This window comes from Schistocerca gregaria, chromosome 1, assembly GCF_023897955.1.
Source record: "Schistocerca gregaria isolate iqSchGreg1 chromosome 1, iqSchGreg1.2, whole genome shotgun sequence".
NCBI lineage: Eukaryota > Metazoa > Arthropoda > Insecta > Orthoptera > Acrididae > Schistocerca > Schistocerca gregaria.
The window spans coordinates 1,064,345,921-1,064,368,092 of NC_064920.1; the positions used below are offsets into that span (position 1 = coordinate 1,064,345,921).

General features: G+C 41.8%; 1 protein-coding gene and 1 long non-coding RNA gene across 6 annotated transcripts in view; one reads left to right on the plus strand and one right to left on the minus strand.

Moving 5' to 3' along the window:
- The window catches only part of LOC126281332 (caspase-6-like), a 142,245-nt gene that overhangs the window by 114,603 nt on the left and 5,470 nt on the right, over positions 1-22,172 (plus strand). For all 5 annotated transcript variants that reach the window (XM_049980226.1, XM_049980208.1, XM_049980217.1 and 2 more), the window contains one exon: positions 18,047-18,140. In XM_049980226.1, coding sequence (XP_049836183.1) covers positions 18,047-18,140 — 94 coding nt within the window. The remainder of the gene's footprint in view (positions 1-18,046; positions 18,141-22,172) is intronic.
- Positions 1-22,172, minus strand: part of LOC126281345 (uncharacterized) — a 145,127-nt gene that overhangs the window by 31,281 nt on the left and 91,674 nt on the right. The gene's annotated exons all lie outside the window — the stretch shown is intronic.

Sequence of the window (22,172 nt, forward strand, 5' to 3'; positions counted from 1 at the left end):
GCATTTTCATCTCTGAAAGTGGTAAATGTGCTATGAAGCTGGAAAGTGACATTTTAAAAATGTATGAATTTGTACTGGAAAGAATACACACACACTGTATCATACTGAACTCAATCACATAGTTGCACATAAAAGGTGACAGTTATTGAAGTATATGAAAATCACATAAATCAGTTACAAACTACAGTGGACACACACTTCATTCAAGACGTACGTGTCCCTACAGATATTCGGATTTAGGATATGGCATGTTTGATATGCTTGCCGTCATTGGCGATTATGCGGCGCAGATGAATAGCGGAATTCTGCATGATCCACTGAACTGTCGGAACATCGATGCTGTTGATGACCTCCTGCATGTCTGTCTTCAGCTCAGCAATGGTTTTGACGTTATTGCTGTATACCTTATATTAAGCTGGACAAAAAGGAGTATCATTGTGCTGATCCAGAAAATATGGCGGCCAATCGAGAACCACGCCAGTAACCTCTACGTACCCCAGGACCAGACACACTCTTTTGCTTCGATGGGAATGAGCTCCGTCTTGCATGAACCACATTTTATCAAAATCAGGGGCACTATGGATAACGGGGATGAAATTATCTTCTAAAACCTTCGTGTACCGTTCGATTGTCACCAAGCCATCAACGAGTATCATACCGATTATTCCGTGACCGAACATTGGACACCACGCAGTCACACACTGAGGGTGAAGAGATTTTTTGATTGCGAAATGCGCCAATTTTGTTTATTGACGAACCCATCCAAATGAAAGTGCGCTTTGTTCTTGAACAAAACCATAATGACAGCCTAGTACTGCTCGTCAATTTTGTGGATGATGGTGTTAGAGAAACATAACTGCCGTTCCATAGCCCTGGGTTTTAATGGCTGATGGGTTTGAATTTTGTATGGGTAGAGATGCATATGTTCAAGAACACTTTGTCGCAGTGTCACCCTGTTGATTTCCACCTGTTGTGCAGATTGTCTGATTGATTTCCTGGGGCTGGTCTGAAACACAGTGCGTTTCTTATCGATGTTTTCAGGCGTTTTTACCTTTTTGAACGACTGACATGGGCACTCTGTCATTACAAACCTACCCATTATCTAAAATTTGCGGATCAAATTCTTGATTGTTACCACTCTTTGACCGGTTGTCTTCCGCTTACACACAGCCGCAAACTTCGTTTGATCCGCAGTTGGGCTGTTATTGCTCACATAGTAGCCCTTCACAAGCGCTATACACTCAGGCACGCTGTACCGTGACATTTGCACGTGCAAAAGACCGACAACAACAAGGCTTGTGCTCTTGCGAACACTAATTCCCAACGTACCCTGCAGCCAAGAAGGCAGGTTGAATGTCCTAATGTAAACCGTTCAGAAGTTATGACGATTTTATTTCATATAGTTCAATAATTGTCACCCATTAAGTCACATGAGTATTTAATCAGTATTTGTGTCGGTGTTGTACGTTATAAACAGGTGAATTGTAATCCGCGACCTATTCCAGAGAAATCTCTGTACTTCATCCTGAGTGGTAACGCAGTAATCACAAACAAGATATTCATTTACTCTGAGATCTTCTTTAGTGATTTTTAAAGATCTGTGAGGTGATACTGGATGATGCACGAGTGTAGGAGGAGTTGTTGTAAACTCAATGCAAGCACCTCAATGAAATGATCTCTAGAATTTGTTATATCTCTAGAACTACCCTATCTGTTGTCAACCAACACTTGTTTGTAATTTCGTCAATGCAATCGGTCTTGCCAAACATGCATAGTAGGGATATGCACCTAAGAAACATGCTGGAAGTGCAGAATTGCACGTAACCAATGCTACACAGTGCTTACATGATGCTAAAGTGTCTTTTTTACACTTTATTGAAGTTCGCGTAATGTAAGAAGGTGGCAAAATTTTCACTAGTTCTGTGCATCCCCCTCCACTAACCACTGCCAGCCAATAATATTCACTCTCTTTCCGGGTGGCTAGCAGAGAGTTACGGCTAGAGAGCGAGAATCTCGCTCCTACTTGCTGCACTGTGTGCCGTACTCTGCGGCAGCCGAATTATTCATTTAACTGTCAATTTTTTCCTATTTTTTTTTGTAGCAGGATAGCTGTGAATGTGTATCTGTAAATTTTTAGCCGGCCAGAGTGGTCGAGCGGTTTGGAACTGCGCGTCCGGTACGGTCACAGGGTCGAATCGAGCCTAGGGCATGGATGTGTGTGATGTCCTTAGGCTAGTTAGCTTTAAGTAGTTCTAAGTTATAGGGGACTGATGACTTCAGCAGTTAAGTCCCATAGTGCTCAAAGCCATTTGAACCACTTATAAATGTTTAAGTGCGATTAAAAAACAGTCATGTGACAGCAATAAATGCGAAGTGCTTTACAAGCAGGCAGGCGGATTATTTACCTCATTTATAGATTTTTCAAACGTGAATTAAAGCAGGTCTCCTACTGTTTACAATTTAAGGCACAAGAACGGACTTTAGAACAATGTGGTGTCGGCAAGAGAAGTGGATAGAATTCTAAACGAAAGTGTCTGAGCTGTAAGAACCATAGAAGCATTCGGTTTCTTGTCGCCTGGAAATCGCAAGGAATGTGTAACACAAATGGATGGTTTTAGCAACGATGTTTTAAAGTGCTTAATGTGAATGATGAATGCCCGACACCAATAAAACATCTTACACTTATGACGTTGGTTCCAGATACGTTAATAAGACAGTTTTTAGTTCAAAGAAGCGACTTAGGCTCAGCACGAACTATATCTAATATAAAGACTCACGATACAAGAGAAGGAGATAGTTCAGCAGTGTATTACCTTGATGAAAAATGGGCCAATTAGAATCATTGGAAGAAGATCTGCTGGAAAATGAGTGATGGTACTGTCAGTATTAAAGTTCTCATACGAATAGGTTCTCGAATAATTACTGAGCATTCCGACTCTTCTTCTGGTTATGTTTCTGAGAATAAACTTGTATTTACGTGTAAGAAAGTCAGCCGTGGTTACATTCGGAAATGAATGCTGTCGTTTTCGTGACGTGATTCATAACTATTGTGGGTATACCTTGCCATTGCCCAGTTATACGTGAAACATCATGTAGAAGCACCAGAAAAGCAGATATTTTTCATCGACTTAAAAACAGAAATATTAAGCACCGTATAAATCAGACTTATGCCGATCTTCTGAATCTCGTTAATTTATTCAATTCACATGACAGAACGTCAAACTTGACTTCCTTACACGTGAATGGCGTCACATAGTTTTTCGTGTACCCCCGTCACTGTCAGCGTAGCCCCTCAGAATTAATTGGGGCAAAGGGTTTTAAGGCTATGTGAGAGAAAAAAAACAAAACATTCGAGGTAACAATAGTAAATCGCTTGTGCGTGAGACAACAGACAATGAGGACAACATTCCGCCTGCATCATGAGCACTGCCCCTGCGGTATACTGAAATGCTTCAGAAAGAAGAATTTGACAGGGAAGTAGTGATGGATATAAGCCTTCAACATGTCATCGTAAATTTACAATCACATTGTTCAGAAACAGACTCAAATAGAAGTGAAGATGGTATTACAATATAGACTTTGGAAGAAAGTAATAATATTTCTTAGCTTGAAAGACTCGTGGTTTAAGAAATGTGTTTGTTAACATATTGGATGCATACATAATAATGAGAAGTTCCTAGCCCTTTTGATTTGGACTTTTTCTCCTTTTAGTTATGCAGATTATAACGATCAAAATATTGCCCAAGCAAATGCTAACCCTTTCCCATCATGTTGTATGCTTTAATAGCACGCGAGAATGCTGTTGGATAAATTCGTCAGAATTAGTCATTACGACTAATGCTTTCCTATGCAGAGCGATTACACTTAACTATAGTCAAACACGTCCACACAACACACACACACACACACACACACACACACACACACACACACACACACACACACACACGCCTTACACATTTTTTGTTTTGTTTTAAAAAGCAGTTGTCAAGTAGTGCCGTCCTAGGTGACACAGGCTTTAGTTGTTTCGATGTACACCATACAACTTAGTATAGTGTGAGACACACAAAAAAATAGCATTGGTTTCACTCGTATTGGCATGAAGACAGTGTTTTGACCACAACTCACAGAGGTTTGAGAATTCAATATTTACATCTGGGTATATAGCTTTGAACTGTGCATATAATTTCTTAAGGGCTGATGTAGGGCAAAATTGCGACAAAATTCAAAGTTTTGTTACTGCACTGTATTTTATTTTGATTCTTTAAGAATAACATGTAGAGTTTCATAATCGAATTCTGAGTAGAAATATCTTTTAGAAAAGGTTATTTGGGCGTTTGTGCATGTGATCCACACCTTCTCTATGCTAGTAACTTTTTGTGAATAAATTTTTCGTTCACATTACCAAAAGGAACTGCAGATGAGTCTAGACTTCCTTTGATTTCAACGTGGTTCTTCTGCACAGTACACGCTTTAAACTTATTAAAGTTTTTAGTTTTGCATATATCTACCTGTTTTGCTGGAAATGGGTCGAAACGCATATTCAAAAAAGTGAGGAAATTTCGAATTTCACTACTAAAAGGTGCAGGATATTTAAGTAACAGTGTTACAGATGCTGCTCCTAAGTGTAAAGAACAAGTTTCGGCTAAGTCACTGAGTTCATCGAAGAAGAAAATTTGTGAAGGAATTGGTGATGCTGTGTAAAATCTAAACCACGGCTTTTCCAGTGGATTTTAGTTAACTGAATTAGAAATACTTGCCTATATGATTAATTTGTCATGTGCATGTAGTAACTGTGGATCAAAGGGCCTTATACTTTATGAAGACAGTGAAAGAATTGTCATTGTAGGTAATATACATACTTTGTGTAAAGTTTGTAAACAAGATGTTCATTTCGAGACTTCGGCTCTCCATGAGAAGATGTATGAGGTGACTACAACATTTTGTTACACCTTGAGATGCTTAGGTGCAGGCAGAGAAGGCGAAAATTTGTTTTGTGGCATGATGGACGTGCCTGCATCAGTTACTGGATTCAGTGATTACAAAAGAACACTCCTCCTTGCTCTTGAAGTTGAGTGCAAGGAGGACATTAAAGCAGCTGTTCAGAAAGCTGTAGATATAAACAGTGAAGGGGAAGAAGGACACTGTGTAGTGAGGACAGATCTTTGCGTCTCTTATGATGAAGTGGGGCCATACATCATTTTTTTGTGTGGATATAGGGGAAATCTTAGATCTCAAGGAATGAGCAAATATTTTTATCAGTGTGACGAAGGAAGGACAACAGTGCAGTGAAAAAGTCTCAGAGCACAAGTAAGTGGGCACCAGGAATTGCAAGGTGTCAAGTGGTGTGATAGAAGCAGGTGGGATGAAACAAATATTCTAAAGGTTGAACAATATGGTGTTACATATGTGAAGTATCTAGGTGATGGAGAGTTCAGTGTCTTTAAGGCTGTTTTAGAGAGCAATCCTTGTGTCTCACAAACTAAAATGGAAAAACTGGAATGTGTGGGGCATGTTAAAAAGTGAATAGAAGTTGTACTTCTCAGATTGAAGAAAGAATTGAAAGCCAAGAAATTAGATGGAAACTCACTGAGTGGTGTTAACAGGCTGACAGACAAGGAAATTCACAGTTTGCAAATATATTATGGAATAGCTATCACAGGTAACTTACATTGAGTGACCAAAATGCAGGAAGCCATATGGTCAATATTCTTTCACAAAATTTCCACAGATGATAATCCTAGAAATTCCCTTTGTGACATATCGTGGTGCAAATATCTTCAGGCAGAAGCCAGTGGAACGCCATACACCCGCAAACATGGTTTGGCACTTGTTGTTTTAGATGTTATAAAACCTGCTTTCAGATACCTAGCTAATCCTGAACTGCTGAAAATCAGTGTACATCGGAAAACACAGAATACAAAGGAGAGCTACAATTAGCTTATGTGGATGCATTGTCCAAATACAGTATTTGTGTCCTCAGTTGTTATGAAGATAGTTGAATGTGATGCCTGTCCAGTGTTCAGTAGTGGAAATTTAGGTAGGATTAAGTGCCCAATAGAGACTAGGCTTCCATTCAGGTGCATTCACACTGAAGATACTGAGAAGCATCCATGAAGCATGACTGGACAAAGCCCAGGCAGCAGAAGAAAAAATGCAAGCATTGGGTAGGAAAAGACGGCAGCGGAAGTGATTACTGTAGGAAGACGAAGAAGAGAATAAAGATTATGGATATGGACAGCATTAGTCACTAGAGGTATAGCAATATTGTCAAAAACTGAAATAAAGACTTTAAATGCTATTTGCAGTAAACCAACTTTTTTGAGTTATAATGTGTCTTTTCTCAGAAAATATAAAAGCTAACATCGTAAAATTTGGCATAGTTCTTAAGATTAATTACTGTGCAGCAATAGTACATTATCTTCCCTCTGAGAAATGTTCTCTTTTAAAACTTGAGAAAAATAAAACAGTTCTGGGTAACACAAAACTGAAAAATTAATTTCATATCGACTGTGATATTAAACAAAAATCTGTTCCACACGTTTTATTTGCCTCTTATGCAAATATAAACTGTTGGATTCCAGTTTTGTTGTTTGACTAGTTTATATGAAAAGGTACATTATAGAAACAGTGTTAATTAAAAATTCCAATTCTTATAAAATGTATGTCGATGTGCATTTTCAAACAAAAACTGCACAGGGTATCAAGCATTATGTTCTACATAATAGTCTCAAGTTATACTATTCTATCAGCAATAAATTTAGACATATACATGTTTAGGTACAAGAATCCATTTTGCCCTGCATCTGTCTTTAAGATTGTGCAAACCTAGGTGCTTCTGCTTTGTGTTCTAATTCCATTTTTTCTCGCAGCACAAAGTCTTTTATTGATGATATCTAATAGCTAACATTGCCATCACAATAAAAATCATGTACATGTTGAACAGCTTTTTTACAACATGTCTTACTTGGTTTTGGATTTGGTATCACTAATATACCATGTTCTTCTAATAGCTGTTTTGCTCTTCGTGTAGTGTAATTTGAAGTGGAAGTACTGTGAAAATTTGTATTTTATCACACATATCTTCCGTGCACGACATTCATATTCCAGCTGGGCTACTATTTCTCTATCTCCTTTTCTTCACACTCTTCGTTTTTCAGTTGTGCAGCATAAGTATGCACCAATACTGAGGCTACCTTTTCCAGGTTTTGCTTTGTGTACTTTCTCACAACGATGCCTCTTTTTCTTTTGCCTAAACTTTAGGATTTAAAGCATCCAATGCCAAGTCTGATACTACGAGGGTTGAATGAAAAGTAAAGCCTCCACCTTCGTTAATTGGGTTTGGATGGGAATATTTTAATTAGTCAAACGTAGAAATAATCTTTAGAATGTGATATTTAATTACCAATATTCACTTTTGTGGAAGAAGTCCTTGCATAAAAAGTTCTCAGTTTACTAGCTGTGTCAACTTTGGATAAAATCCCAAGTTTTTGATGACTACCTCCGTCATCTTCGTCAGGGGTAAAACTGTGGTGGACCGGTGAGGCTTCCGCTTTTATAAGCAGTGGAAGCAGTGGACGGCTTCTCATTGGCTGGATGACGTCACAGTGAAACCGGCGCGTACTGAGGTGGCGGCCTCTATATCCATAGATTTTGTTTGAGTGCTTTATCCAGCATTGCTTGCAGTGCCATCCATCGCAACAGGCGGAGGAATGTAAGAAGTCTCTCTCTGCACTCTTTCTTTATCAGTTGCTCGCTTCCATGCATTTGTGAGTGCATAACTGGAGTCTCTGTTGAAATTATTTTCACAGAGTCTAATTTCAACTGCTTCCCTGATGACAGAGTCCCAATAGTTTGAAGCTGGAGCAAGTAGTCTTGTTTCATCGAATAAAATCTTATGTTTATTTAACAAGCTGTGCTCAGCCACCGCTGATTTTTCTAGGTACCTGTATCTAAGGTGATGCTGATGTTGCACACAGCGATCGGCAACAGTTCTTATAGACTGGCCCACATAATTATTCCCACACTCGCAAGGAATGCTGTCAATTCCCGGTACTCTCAGGCCAAGATTATCTTTCACGGGTCGCAGCATTTCCTTAATCTTCCTGGGTGGCCGGAAGACTGGCCTGATTCCTTGCCGGCTCAGGACCCTGCCAATCTTGCTGGTCGTTGTACAGGCGAAGATGACGGTGGTAGTCATTGAAAGCTTGGGATTTTATCCAAATTTGACGCGGCAAGTAAACCGAGAACTTTTTATTCAAGGGCTCGATCGTGAAAGATTTCGTAGTCATGGAAAAAGTCGACCCTCTTTCCTCAACCACAGTCTCACAGTTCTCTCAACGTCTTCCTCAGAAGCATAATGATGTTCCCGCAGATCGTCTTCCGTTATCGGGAACAGATGAAAGTCAGACAGTGCTAAATCTGGACTGTGTGGAGGATGCTATGTGGTGGCGCATTCAGTCTCTGAAGTTCTACTGTGATGGCATATGAAGTGTGTGGTTTGGCATTGTCATGCTGCAGGAAAACGTTTCCCTTTTCATTTCGGACCGTTGTCAGCCATCGTTTCAGAGTTTGCAGCGTTGTGATGTAACACACTGAATTTACTGTTGTTCAACGATCAAGGAAATCAACACGGATAACACCATCTGTGTCCCAGAACACTGAAGCCATGATTTTTCCTGCTGAGGGCAGCGCTTTCAAATTTCTGTTTCTGGGGCGAGTCTTTGTGTCGATATTCCGTAGACTGACGTTTCGTCTCCGGGTCGTAATGGTGTACCCACGTTTTGTCTCCTGTCACAATTGAATGGAGAAAGGCTTCAAATTCATTCTCGTTATGTGAGAGGAGTTCCTGGCAAATTTCAAGTCTGTGCGCTTTCATTTCAAGAGTCAGCATCTGGGGTACTCATCGTGAACTGATCTTCTGATAGACAAACAAAGCAATAATATGACCCTTACGTTCTGGTGAAATGCCGATTGTGCTTGCAATTTCCCTCTGAGTGATACGACGATCGTCCTGAATCAATCTGTCAACATTTTGCTGTCCCGGCACATCCAACTCTGTTTGTCACGGAGGTCAGATGTTCCTGCCTTTACATCTTTAAACTTGGTCGTCCAACGACGCACAATACTTACATCAACACAATCACCATAAACTGCTTTCATTCTCCTTTGGGGTGACACCTTCTGCTGTCAAGAATTCAATGACTGCATGTGGCTTAAATCACATTGCCCGACTGTCTGCGAAGGGTTCCATACATTGCACTGCAGCAACACAACAGTTCAATGCTAAGGCTTCACGCCAACTAGAGCTGTAGAAAAGAGGCTGCGAAACAAGCCAGTACCTGACCCATACCAATACTGCCAACTGTTGAAGAGTTGCGCAGGTGGAGGCATTACTTTTCAGTCAACCCTCATATTTCATTTCCACTTAAAATTTTTTCTGGAAGTACCTAACATAGCTGAGGCAACACCGCTGCATGTTGACTGGTTTTGTGATATTTGCTTTCTACATATCCTTCAAATTTTTCCACCCAGCAACATATTAGGACACTTTCTCATGGTCAATTACTGAACATTCTTCAGATTCTTCTCTAGTCTTGCATCTTATTTACATGGAATGCAACAGTACAATTTTGACCTCAAATCAATTTTTTACAAGCTCCTACTGAATAATATGCAGGAAATATACAGCGCAGGTTGAATAAACAAGCCACAGCCATGAAACAAGCTGGATGGTTGTTCACAGCAAGAAGTTTTCACCGATTTATCAGTGTAATTGTACCTGATATTTTCTGTTCTGGGATGAAAGTTGAATACACAGATGCTTACAGCATTTTGTTACTGTAATGATGTAGTTCAAATAAATTTTTGGCAGTGATGACTTTGGTGTGGCATTTTGATATTTAACACGTTTGTAGCAGTATATTAGGGCAGTGCAATAAGTTGTTTTTTTTTCCAAAAAAATTGAAGGTGGAGTTCTTTGGGACATCTAAGGTCAAATGTTAAGGTTAATGACCTTGAATGTGAAAAATTCTTAGAAAGTCTGCGTGTTGCATATCATTGTAAAGCTCTTCTCTTTAACTTTTTCGTTATGTAAGTTTTACTGCTGTATGTGGATTAGAACCAGACTTACGGTGACAGGTTGAGAGACACCCATATAAATTTCATACTATTCTCAAACTCTGCAGATCTGTAACTTACTTAACAATTGACACATACCTCTGCTAATCGGTAGTTTTCCATCTCTTATCTTGATCGTTGGTTGCACCAAATTTATGAGAAATCAGAGATGGTCAGGTTGAGTGTTGCTTTGAATTGATGTCTGCCTGTGTGCCAGACAGTGGAGCGCGAAATCACAGCTTTATAGTCGATCTTGGGACTTGACTTGATCTGCATTGTGAATCTTGTAGGGATAGAAGTGTAAAAATTCGTAGCAAAATCTTTTCATCTGTGACGAGTGTAGAGACAAATACTATGACACAGCTTGAGTACTGACAGCAGAATTTGAAGCAGGCGCTGCACAGATGGCTATAGCTGCAGCAACTTCATTGCCAACTGCTGTGGGAATGGGTTTCCTCTCTCTCTTTTCCCCTTTCCCTACTGCATCACCTAATTCACCTGTTTCTTAAAATTCCTTGATCGCATTGTTTACGGTCTTGGTGGACACGCGGCCTCTTCGCAGCTGTTTCTGTCAGCGATATTCCCGTAATGCAGCGCTGCCACTGCTATCTTTCTGATAAAACAACTTGACCAGCAAGACATGGTCTTCCTTCTCCAAAGCCATTGAATTTCATTCAGAAAAGATCAACCCTTACTCCAACTGTCACTTCACAAAACAAATCAATGCATGTCGCCAGGAGACAAAGAGCGTACTGACGTCAAAATAGGAAACATTTCGTATTTTGACTACTTACAGCGACATGTTTCCACGTCGTAGCAGGTAGTGACTCCTCTGTGGGAACGCTAACTAATGAATACACCTATGATGTTTCAGTACATGTCTGATAATGGCTTTGTTAGCTGAAAACCGGTTGCTGCAAAAAATTAATACTGTAAAACAAAAACAAACATATTGCAAATCACTGTGATACTTCTCTTATCACATTTGTTTGAGTTTGCAGGAGGTGAAAATTTTTCACACTTAATGTTATGCCCTTTCAAGCCATAAGACAAGTCATTTACAGCCCTAAATCGTTTTTTTTTTCATGGTCACTACCCGGTCTTTTCTCGGTATATGGCTCAGTAGTCCATAAATAACTTTTTTCGTTGTCAGAAACTACCAGTAACCTGATGCTATTATTGGGTGGCTTATTTAGGACATACTTGCAGAAATAGCGTTTTCCCCTGAGTGTAGCAAGTGCTCATCTACTGTATCAAACACTGGAATTGTATAACTTAGATGATATCTCTACCTGTTTTCTCAAAGATTCCTCTACAAACTTATCTTGTTCACGTCTTTGTAGTCTTGTCTCATGGTCGTAACACTGAATAACCCTTGATATATTTTAGAACGTTTGTAGTGTCATTCTAGCTATGAAAACAGGGTGACCTCTGTGTTCATCCACAAAAACTTTCTGTACACTCGTCATGTGACTCATAAACTTTTAGTAATAACATCAGACCAATGTAAGCAACTAGTTGAAGACCGCCTATTTTTTTCCCCCCACTTGTCCCCATATATCTACTGTGAGTAACTTAGTTCATGTGAAATGATCGCATTATTGCTGAGAAACGTCTACTAACATAAATCAGAATTGTACAGTGGCAGTAGAGTTACATACCAAGGCTGCAGTATGTTGTTCTACAACATTGGCCGGAAACATATGTCTGCCATTGGGATATGGAGTCGATGCCTCCAGGCAGCCATACTCACTGCCATGAAGGATCTCAGCAGTCCCAAAATCACCTAGAGGTACAGACCCCTTTAATACCGTTAAGATCCATAATACTCGGATGGTAATCGTTGCAGCGTCACCAGGCACCTGAAGTATCACCAACTGCCCCTCTCTACCTACAGGCTGTTGTCTCTCAGTAAGTCTAGGATCTTCTGCATCAGTCTGTTATCCGCTTGGCCATCCGGAATCAGCCACAGCACATGCACTGAGGTGAGATCATGGGATAGCGATATACACATATACGGAAGGCGGTAGTCGGTAGTCTTGCGTACATGAGGTATAAAAGGACAGTGCATTGGCGGAGCTGTCATTTGTACTCAGGAGTTTCATGTGGGAAGGTTTCTGACTTGATTCAAGACCGCAATATCCACCTGGTCAAGAGTGTGCCAGGAATACCAAATTACAGGCCTTACCTCTAACCACTGTGAATTCAGTGGCTGACGGCATTCACTTAACGACCAAGAAGTGGTTATCGCGAAGAGTTGTCAGTGCTAACGAACAATACCACTGCATGAAATAAATGCAGAAATCAAATTAGGACATAGAACGAACATATACTTTAAGATACTTCAGCAAAATTTAGTGTTAGTGAGCTATGGCAGCAGACGACCGACTCGAATGCTCTTTTTAACACCACGCCATCATCTTCTGCGCCTCTCTTGGGCTACTGACAATATCGGTTGGGCCGTACACAACTGGAAAACCCTGGGCTGGTCATACGAGTCCCGGTTTAAGGTAGTAAGAGCTCATGGTAGGGCTCGACTGTGACGAAGATGGCACGAAACAATAACTTACGCAGTGTCTTTTTGACAACCTGGGTCAATTGCACCACTCTACAACCTTACCATGGCACCGAACTGGCCATCTGCTGCCTTTGTCCATTAACGCCAAGTTTTACTGCAAAGATACAGATACGCTCGTCGTAAGTCGCACATTGATTTTTGCAGTTATTTCACGTAGTGTTGCTTGTCTGTTAGTTGTTGTTGTTGTCTTCAGTCCTGAGACTGGTTTGATGCAGCTCTCCATGCTACTCTATCCTGTGCAAGCTTCTTCATCTCCCAGTACCTACTGCAACCTACATCCTTCTTAATCTGCTCAGTGTATTCATCTCTTGGTCTCCCTCTACGATTTTTACCCTCCACGCTGCAGTCCAATACTAAATTGGTGATCCCTTGATGCCTCAGAACATGTCCTACCAACCGATCCCTTCTTCTGGTCAAGTTGTGCCACAAACTTCTCTTCTCCCCAATCCTATTCAATACTTCCTCATTAGTTACGTGATCTACTCATCTAATCTTCAGCATTCTTCTGTAGCACCACATTTCGAAAGCTTCTATTCTCTTCTTGTCCAAACTATTTATCGTCCATGTTTCACTTCCATACATGGCTACACTCCATGCAAATACTTTCAGAAATGACTTTCTGACACTTAAATCTATACTCGATGTTAACAAATTTCTCTTCTTCAGAAACGCTTTCATTGCCATTGCCAGTATACATTTTATATCCTCTCTACTTCGACCATCATCAGTTACTTTGCTCCCCAAATTGCAAAACTATTTTACTACTTTAAGAGTCTCATTTCCTAATCTAATTCCCGCAGCATCACCCGACTTAATTCGACTACATTCCATTATTCTCGTTTTGCTTTTGTTGATGTTCATCTTACATACTCCTTTCAAGACACTGTCCATTCCGTTCAGCTGCTCTTCCAGGTCCTTTGCTGTCTCTGACAGAATTACAATGTCATCGGCGAACCTCAAAGTTTTTATTCTCCATGGATTTTAATACCTACTCCGAATTTTTCTTTTGTTTCCTTTACTGCTTGCTCAATATACAGATTGAATAACATCAGGGAGAGGCTACAACCCTGTCTCACTCCATTCCCAACCACTGCTTCCCTTTCATACCCCTCGACTCTTATAACTGCCATCTGGTTTCTGTACAAATTGTAAATAGCCTTTCACTCCCTGTATTTTACCCCTGCCACCTTTAGAATTTGAAACAGAGTATTCCAGTCAACATTGTCAAAAGCTTTCTCTAGGTCTACAAATGCTAGAAAAGTAGGTTTGCCTTTCCTTAACCTTTCTTCTAGGATAAGTCGTAAGGTCAGTATTGCCTCACGTGTTCCTGTATTTCTACGGAATCCAAACTGATCTTCCCCGAGGTCGGCTTCTACAAGTTTTTCCATTCGTCTGTAAAGAATTCGAGTTAGTATTTTGCAGCTGTGGCTTATTAAACTGATATTTCGGTAATTTTCACAACTGTCAACACCTGCTTTCTTTGGGATCGGAATTATTATATTCTTCTTGAAGTCTGTGGGTATTTCGCCTGTTTCATACATCTTGCTCACCAGATGGTATAGTTTCGTCAGGACTGGCTCACCCAAGGCCGTCAGTAGTTCCAACGGAATGTTGTCTACTCCGGGTGCCTTGTTTCGACTCAGGTCTTTCAGTGCTCTGTCAAACTCTTCACGCAGTATCGTATCTCCCATTTCATCTTCATCTACATCCTCTTCCGTTTCCATAATACTGCCCTGAAGTACATCGCCCTTGTATACACCCTCTATATACTCCTTCCACCTTTCTGCTTTCCCTTCTTTGCTTAGAACTGGGTTTCCATCTGAGCTCTTGATGTTCATAAAAGTGGTTCTCTTTCCTCCAAAGGTCTCTTTAATTTTCCTGTAGGCAGTATCTATCTTACCCCCTAGTGAGATAAGCCTCTACATCCTTACATTTGTCTTCTAGCCATCCCTGCTTAGCCATTTTGCACTTCCTGTCGATCTCATTTTGGAGACGTTTGTATTCCTTTTTGCCTGCTTCATTTACTGCATTTTTATATTTTCTCCTTTCATCAATTAAATTCAATATTTCTTCTGTTACCCAAGGATTTCTACTAGACCTCGTCTTTTTACCTACTTGATCCTCTGCTGCCTTCACTACTTCATCCCTCAAAGCTACTCATTCTTCTTCTACTGTATTTCTTTCCCCTGTTTCTGTCAATTGTTCCCTTATGCTCTCCCTGAAACTCTGTACAATCTCTGGTTCTTTCAGTTTATCCATGTCCCATCTCCTTAAATTCCCACCTTTTTGCAGTTTCTTCAGTTTTAATCTACAGTTCATAACCAATAGATTGTGGTCAGAGTCCACTTCTGCCCTTGGAAATGTCTTACAATTTAAAACCTGGTTCCTAAATCTCTGTCTTACCATTATATAATCTATGTGATACCTTTTAGTATCTCCAGGGTTCTTCCATGTATACAACCTCCTTTCCTGTCTATTGGTATTGACAACTTTATGCAAAATCCGCTTTTCGGTCGTTAAGTGAAGCCGTCACCAACCCTGTTGTCCGTGGTGAGACGTAATTACTTAATTTTAAGATACCAGAACACTCTTGATGCACACTATTGACGCTGTGGATCAAGGAATACTGAATTCCCTAAAGATTTCCAAAATGGAATGACCCACACGTCTAGCTCCATCTACAATTCCGCGTTCGAAGACTGTTAATTGATGTCGTGTGGTCACAATCACATCGGAAATATTTTCACATAAACGGCCTGAGTACTAATGACAACCCCACCAGTGCACTCTCCATTTATACCTTGTGTACGTGATACTGAGAGGTGGAGCCCCTCCATGACCACACCATCATGATGACGAACACCGAAGATCTACTGCCATCTTTGCATTAGGGTTAGTTTTCACTAAAGTGAGGTGTCGCACGATGTGGGTACTGTGATGTTTGCGTACGTCTGGATAAGGTAAACCGTTAATACATGCTCAACTGGAGATAGATTGCGTCAAAAGTCAAACAAAGTGTAGCGGCTTGAAGGGCAGAGGGAAAAAAGTGACAAAGCAAGGGCCAAGGGAGAGAAACCTCTGCAATAGTTAGGTAGTGTAGTAAGAGCAGTATCAGATGTCTTGTTGACTACGACAGGTCATGCTAGGGCAGGTTATGTTAATAGTGGGTATCGTGAAGGAGGATATCGATCATGCCATTGGTCGTTGTAATGAAAGGAGTCTGGTGCAGCAACGCAGAGCATTGCCTTGAGCCGTCTGCTCTGCCGAGTCATCCGTGATTTGGCATGACCTCATCAGGCACTGGTGCTGAAAGGCGCAGCTCGATGTTGGTCAGTATCCCCTGTTACTGCGTGGCCCAGTTCTGCCGCAGCTGCGTGTGCACGATGTATATTATCCTTTTGCCTTCTCTTTCCCTTGAGGCGGCTCCCCCACATCAGTCGGCGTCCTGCTGTTACCGTTAGGGTTAGATACTCACAATAGTAGCACATGAATATTCGACCAGCTTCGAAGTTTTCGAGATACTCATTCACAGGCTCCGTGTAGTAATAATCTGCCCCTTGTCAAAGTCACTTATCTCAGTGAATATAATCTTTGCAGCCCATATCTTCACTAGTGTGATTCCCCATCTGTGTATGTTCTGATTTCATACTTTTGTTATTGCATCATGGGCCTGTAATGCCACCAGGTATCATCCAACATCATGGTGGGTAATGGTCACAATGTTTTGGCTTATCAGTGTTTGTTATTAGGCACTAGTGAGCAATTCCTCTTCTGCCAGTTTTCAGTATAAATGCAGGACCAGTTGGTTAGTACAAGGCCGTTTTGACAGGGCTACTTCATCCATTCAGTCACAGTGGGAAATATTCAATTACATTAGGATGCATGGGGCTTTTACAGCTACACTTCTTCCTTTATAACCTCTTACATATAGCAAGGTATAAGAAGAGACTTAGAAAGATCGCAGTTGTGTGCCTAGATTTAATTCATACATCTCATTTTGTTCTTGCATCGATAATAAAAGTGATTAGTAGTGCTGAGTGATGGTTTCTTCTGGTGTGTGGGGAGTTTTGTGGACCATATCCAAACCAACATGTCTACAGTAGCTCTTGTTTAAGTTGTAGATAACCATAAACAATAATACCTGAGATGTCATGGTTACCCTGGGTGAGGGCTTTATCGATAAATGTTAAAATGTAGTTTAGCAGGAATATTTTTTGTTATTAATGAAAAATAATTTTGTTCCTTCTCACCTGAGGCACTGTACAGCGTCCTTATCTCTGCCTCATGAAATGCATCATGCATCAAGGATGGCACATGTGGACTGGTGCTCAGCACACATTAATATCATCTTGGCCAGCAATTTGGAGTACAGACATGCACATAATTATATCAGAAGTGTGTTTGAATATATGCCATTTGTATGTGTATTTATATGATATGTATTGGTTATGTAAATATCGGAAAACATTAATAGGTCCTGATACAAACACATACATTTCTATATGGGCACCAATTATTATAGGAATAGTGTTCAGACTGTTTGCCATTTGGCAAAACAACAGCATGAATACTGCTCCTCTTTCCATACCAGGGTTGAAGAACATGATTTGGCGGTGTTGAGAATGTGTGATCTTCAAGCAGTGGAAATTCCATGACTTTCACACAACATAATTAAATTATGTCGAAGTTTGGCTATAGCCACCCTTTGTTTTGGTACGACACATATTGATTACTGCAGTACAATTTTAATATCTCTCTGTGTCAGTCTCATGTTGTGACAGCCTCTTATCATGTGGATAATTTTTGAAATATTATTTTCTTACAGTAATAAAAAAAAATTGATCAAAGGATCATCTCCCCACAGAGCACAGATATTGAACGATTCCTATTTGGTGAGAGCAAACTGGGGGGAGGGTGGGAGGGGGCTCGATTCATAATGTATGATCTCACCCTGCACTCCTGTCCCCTCCTCTGGATGACCTTTCCATGTGTCAACATGTCAACAGTGGCTTTCAATATGACATGTAAAGCTATAATATGACAGTAGTCAAAAAGTGCTGAAAGTTATTGAGTCAGCGATTTGGGCTCATTCTCTCACTGCTGTCTACTGTTGCAAACTATTTATTAAGTGCAATGAATAAACCATTTGATATTTACAGCAAAACAAGAGAATAGTGGCTTGTAGCCACGCATTCACAATTATACTGCAGACCCATATTTATTGGAACGTCTTCACTTTTGTTTACAGATACTTTCAACTATGTTAGTTTTCCCTATTAATTGAGAACATCCAATGTACAGTAATTTACCGAAATCTGAAACCTAATTAAGTATGTCTTTCTGTTGCAGGCAATTACGGTAAGGGAGGTTTCTGAGAGTGATATCTTCCGAGGCCCTGTTAATACATATGGTGATGTCCTCATATCGTACTCCACATCTGAAGGTAGGACATTATCTTAGTGTCTATCTGCTACTAGTCTGAAAAGTTCATTTTTCAGCTAAAGGTTGCTCATCATTGGCCCTCTCATGGGCAGTCACATAAGCTAAGTGCAGTGGATGTTCCTGCCCTGCACAGGGCAGAGTAGAACCTCATGTATGACAGTTTTGTGCATTCACAGCACCATGCGAAATAACATGAGCCTCGTCTGTTCAAAGGATATTTCCTTCCCCTGTGTCATACATTTCCATTTGCGGGGAGTTCCACATTAATTCAAAGAAGAAAAGTAACATTTTCAACCTGACCATCTCAGATTTCTTTCAAATTTGATGCATTCAATGATCCAGATAAGAAATGGAGAGCTACCAGTTTGCAGAGGTGTAGCTGTGAAGAAAGATAAAGTCTGCAAGTCTTGGGAATACTGTGAAATTTACCTGTGTCCGTTTCAACATAAATGTCTATATTCATGATTCTATCCAGATACAGCAATGAAACTAGTATCCCTGAAACGCCAACGAGTAGGTCTTTACACTAACATGCAACCTTGCAGGTTTCTAAGAATTTTCATATTCAAGGTAACTGCCCTTGACTTTTGACCTTTAAGATTTCAAAAGACCCCACCTTCAACTTTTTCAAGAAAAATGTTCTATTACTCCAATATGCTACTTTAAACATGGTAAATACGAAGATGGCACATCAAAACATCTTGCCAAAAAATTTATTTTGTTGACAACAGTACCCTATCAAAATGCAGCAGGTAGCACATAAATATGAAACACAAACTATTAAAAAATACAGTTTGTAAGTAAATTCATATAAAAAGAAGGTTTATATTAATGTACTGGTATTATGACTCATTTATATTGTAGATTCAGTGAAAAAGTAATGAAAGTGCTTACATCTTGTTTTTACGAATCTCCAATTAAATCTTTAATGTTCACAGGACTGATGCAGGGGAAGATGATGTTCTTCTAGTAGACGTCACTAGTTGTAGCCTTCTAAGAATGTCACTTCTGATAACACAAGTTTTTGGTGTGGCAGGAAACTCAAATGATAGAGATGATCCATGTGGATGCAAGAACCTGGCCTATACTTCATCCGTTTCTTCATAAATTTGTAAGAAATACACTCCTGGAAATGGAAAAAAGAACACATTGACACCGGTGTGTCAGACCCACCATACTTGCTCCGGACACTGCGAGAGGGCTGTACAAGCAATGATCACACGCACGGCACAGCCGACACACCAGGAACCGCGGTGTTGGCCGTCGAATGCCGCTAGCTGCGCAGCATTTGTGCACCGCCGCCGTCAGTGTCAGCCAGTTTGGGTGGCATACGGAGCACCATCGCAGTCTTTAACACTGGTAGCATGCGACAGCGTGGACGTGAACCGTATGTGCAGTTGACGGACTTTGAGCGAGGGCGTATAGTGGGCATGCGGGAGGCCGGGTGGACGTACCGCCGAATTGCTCAACACGTGGGGCGTGAGGTCTCCACAGTACATCGATGTTGTCGCCAGTGGTCGGCGGAAGGTGCACGTGCCCGTCGACCTGGGACCGGACCGCAGCGACGCACGGATGCACGCCAAGACCGTAGGATCCTACGCAGTGCCGTAGGGGACCGCACCGCCACTTCCCAGCAAATTAGGGACACTGTTGCTCCTGGGGTATCGGCGAGGACCATTCGCAACCGTCTCCATGAAGCTGGGCTACGGTCCCGCACACCGTTAGGCCGTCTTCCGCTCACGCCCCAACATCGTGCAGCCCGCCTCCAGTGGTGTCGCGACAGGAGTGAATGGAGGGACGAATGGAGACGTGTCGTCTTCAGCGATGAGAGTCGCTTCTGCCTTGGTGCCAATGCTGGTCGTATGCGTGTTTGGCGCCGTGCAGGTGAGCGCCACAATCAGGACTGCATACGACCGAGGCACACAGGGCCAACACCCGGCATCATGGTGTGGGGAGCGATCTCCTACACTGGCCGTACACCTCTGGTGATCGTCGAGGGGACACTGAATAGTTCACGGTACATCCAAACCGTCATCGAACCCATCGTTCTACCATTCCTAGACCGGCAAGGGAACTTGCTGTTCCAACAGGACAATGCACGTCCGAATGTATCCTGTGCCACCCAACGTGCTCTAGAAGGTGTAAGTCAACTACCCTGGCCAGCAAGATCTCCGGATCTGTCCCCCATTGAGCATGTTTGGGACTGGATGAAGCGTCGTCTCACGCGGTCTGCACGTCCAGCACGAACGCTGGTCCAACTGAGGCGCCAGGTGGAAATGGCATGGCAAGCCGTTCCACAGGACTACATCCAGCATCTCTACGATCGTCTTCATGGGAGAATAGCAGCCTGCATTGCTGCGAAAGGTGGATATACACTGTACTAGTGCCGACATTGTGCATGCTCTGTTGCCTGTGTCTATGTGCCTGTGGTTCTGTCAGTGTGATCATGTGATGTATCTGACCCCAGGAATGTGTCAATAAAGTTTCCCCTTCCTGGGACAATGAATTCACCGTGTTCTTATTTCAATTTCCAGGAGTGTATGAACCATACATATAGGCTGTCTGTTAACAGCATTTCTTTCCAAAGAGCAGCCACTGATTCCTCTCTGCTCTTTATAAAAGTAGAATATGTGTTTGTTTTTACTATACCTTAGTCAGTAGGTATCACACAATGAAGCTTATGGGTACATGGAATCATACTTGTGTTCCTGAAACCTTTTTTTTCCCAACTTGGAAATGGCATAGACATGATGGTAAACTGATATGTAGCTGAAGGCAAATGAAGGAATATTCTTTGCGACAGTGGAACAACTATTGTGGTTTCAAAATTTGGTTTTCAAATGGCTCTGAGCACTATGCGACTTAACTTCTGAGGTCATCAGTCGCCTAGAACTTAACTAATTAAACCTAACTAACCTAAGGACATCACACACGTCCATGTCCGAGGTAGGATTCGAACCTGCAACCATAGCGGTCGCTCGGTTCCAGGCTGCAACGCCTAGAACCGCACCGCCACTCCGGCCGGCATTTGGTTTTCAACATAGTATCTCTTGAAGCTGGAAAGTGTGGTTAATCTTTTCACAGCCCCTGCGTCCGCAGCTCAAGGTCCTTTCCCATGTGCTGTTGCAAAAAATGCCATTCAAAATCTTCTTGATGGTGCGACAGATTCATGGAATTCTTTCCGTTTTTGTGTAGGACAGCATTTCATCTGTAAAGTGGTGAATGTGCTTTTAAGTTGGGAAGTGACACTTTAAAAAAATGGATGAAATTTTACTGGGAAGAATATTAAGCACGCGAACAAAGTTGGCACTCGGCGCTGGCTGATGGGAGCGTCTGTAAATGGGAAATGCCTTTGCTTTAACTCCCATCAGCCACTGCGCAGAGTGTCAACTTTGTTTTTGTGTAGAACCCACAGATACTGTATCATCCTGAACGCAATCATATATTTGCACATAAAGGGTGGCAATTATTGAACTACACTCCTGGAAATGGAAAAAAGAACACATTGACACCGGTGTGTCAGACCCACCATACTTGCTCCGGACACTGCGAGAGGGCTGTACAAGCAATGATCACACGCACGGCACAGCCGACACACCAGGAACCGCGGTGTTGGCCGTCGAATGGCGCTAGCTGCGCAGCATTTGTGCACCGCCGCCGTCAGTGTCAGCCAGTTTGCCGTGGCATACGGAGCTCCATCGCAGTCTTTAACACTGGTAGCATGCCGCGACAGCGTGGACGTGAACCGAATGTGCAGTTGACGGACTTTGAGCGAGGGCGTATAGTGTGCATGCGGGAGGCCGGGTGGACGTACCGCCGAATTGCTCAACACGTGGGGCGTGAGGTCTCCACAGTACATCGATGTTGTCGCCAGTGGTCGGCGGAAGGTGCACGTGCCCGTCGACCTGGGACCGGACCGCAGCGACGCACGGATGCACGCCAAGACCGTAGGATCCTACGCAGTGCCGTAGGGGACCACACCGCCACTTCCCAGCAAATTAGGGACACTGTTGCTCCTGGGGTATCGGCGAGG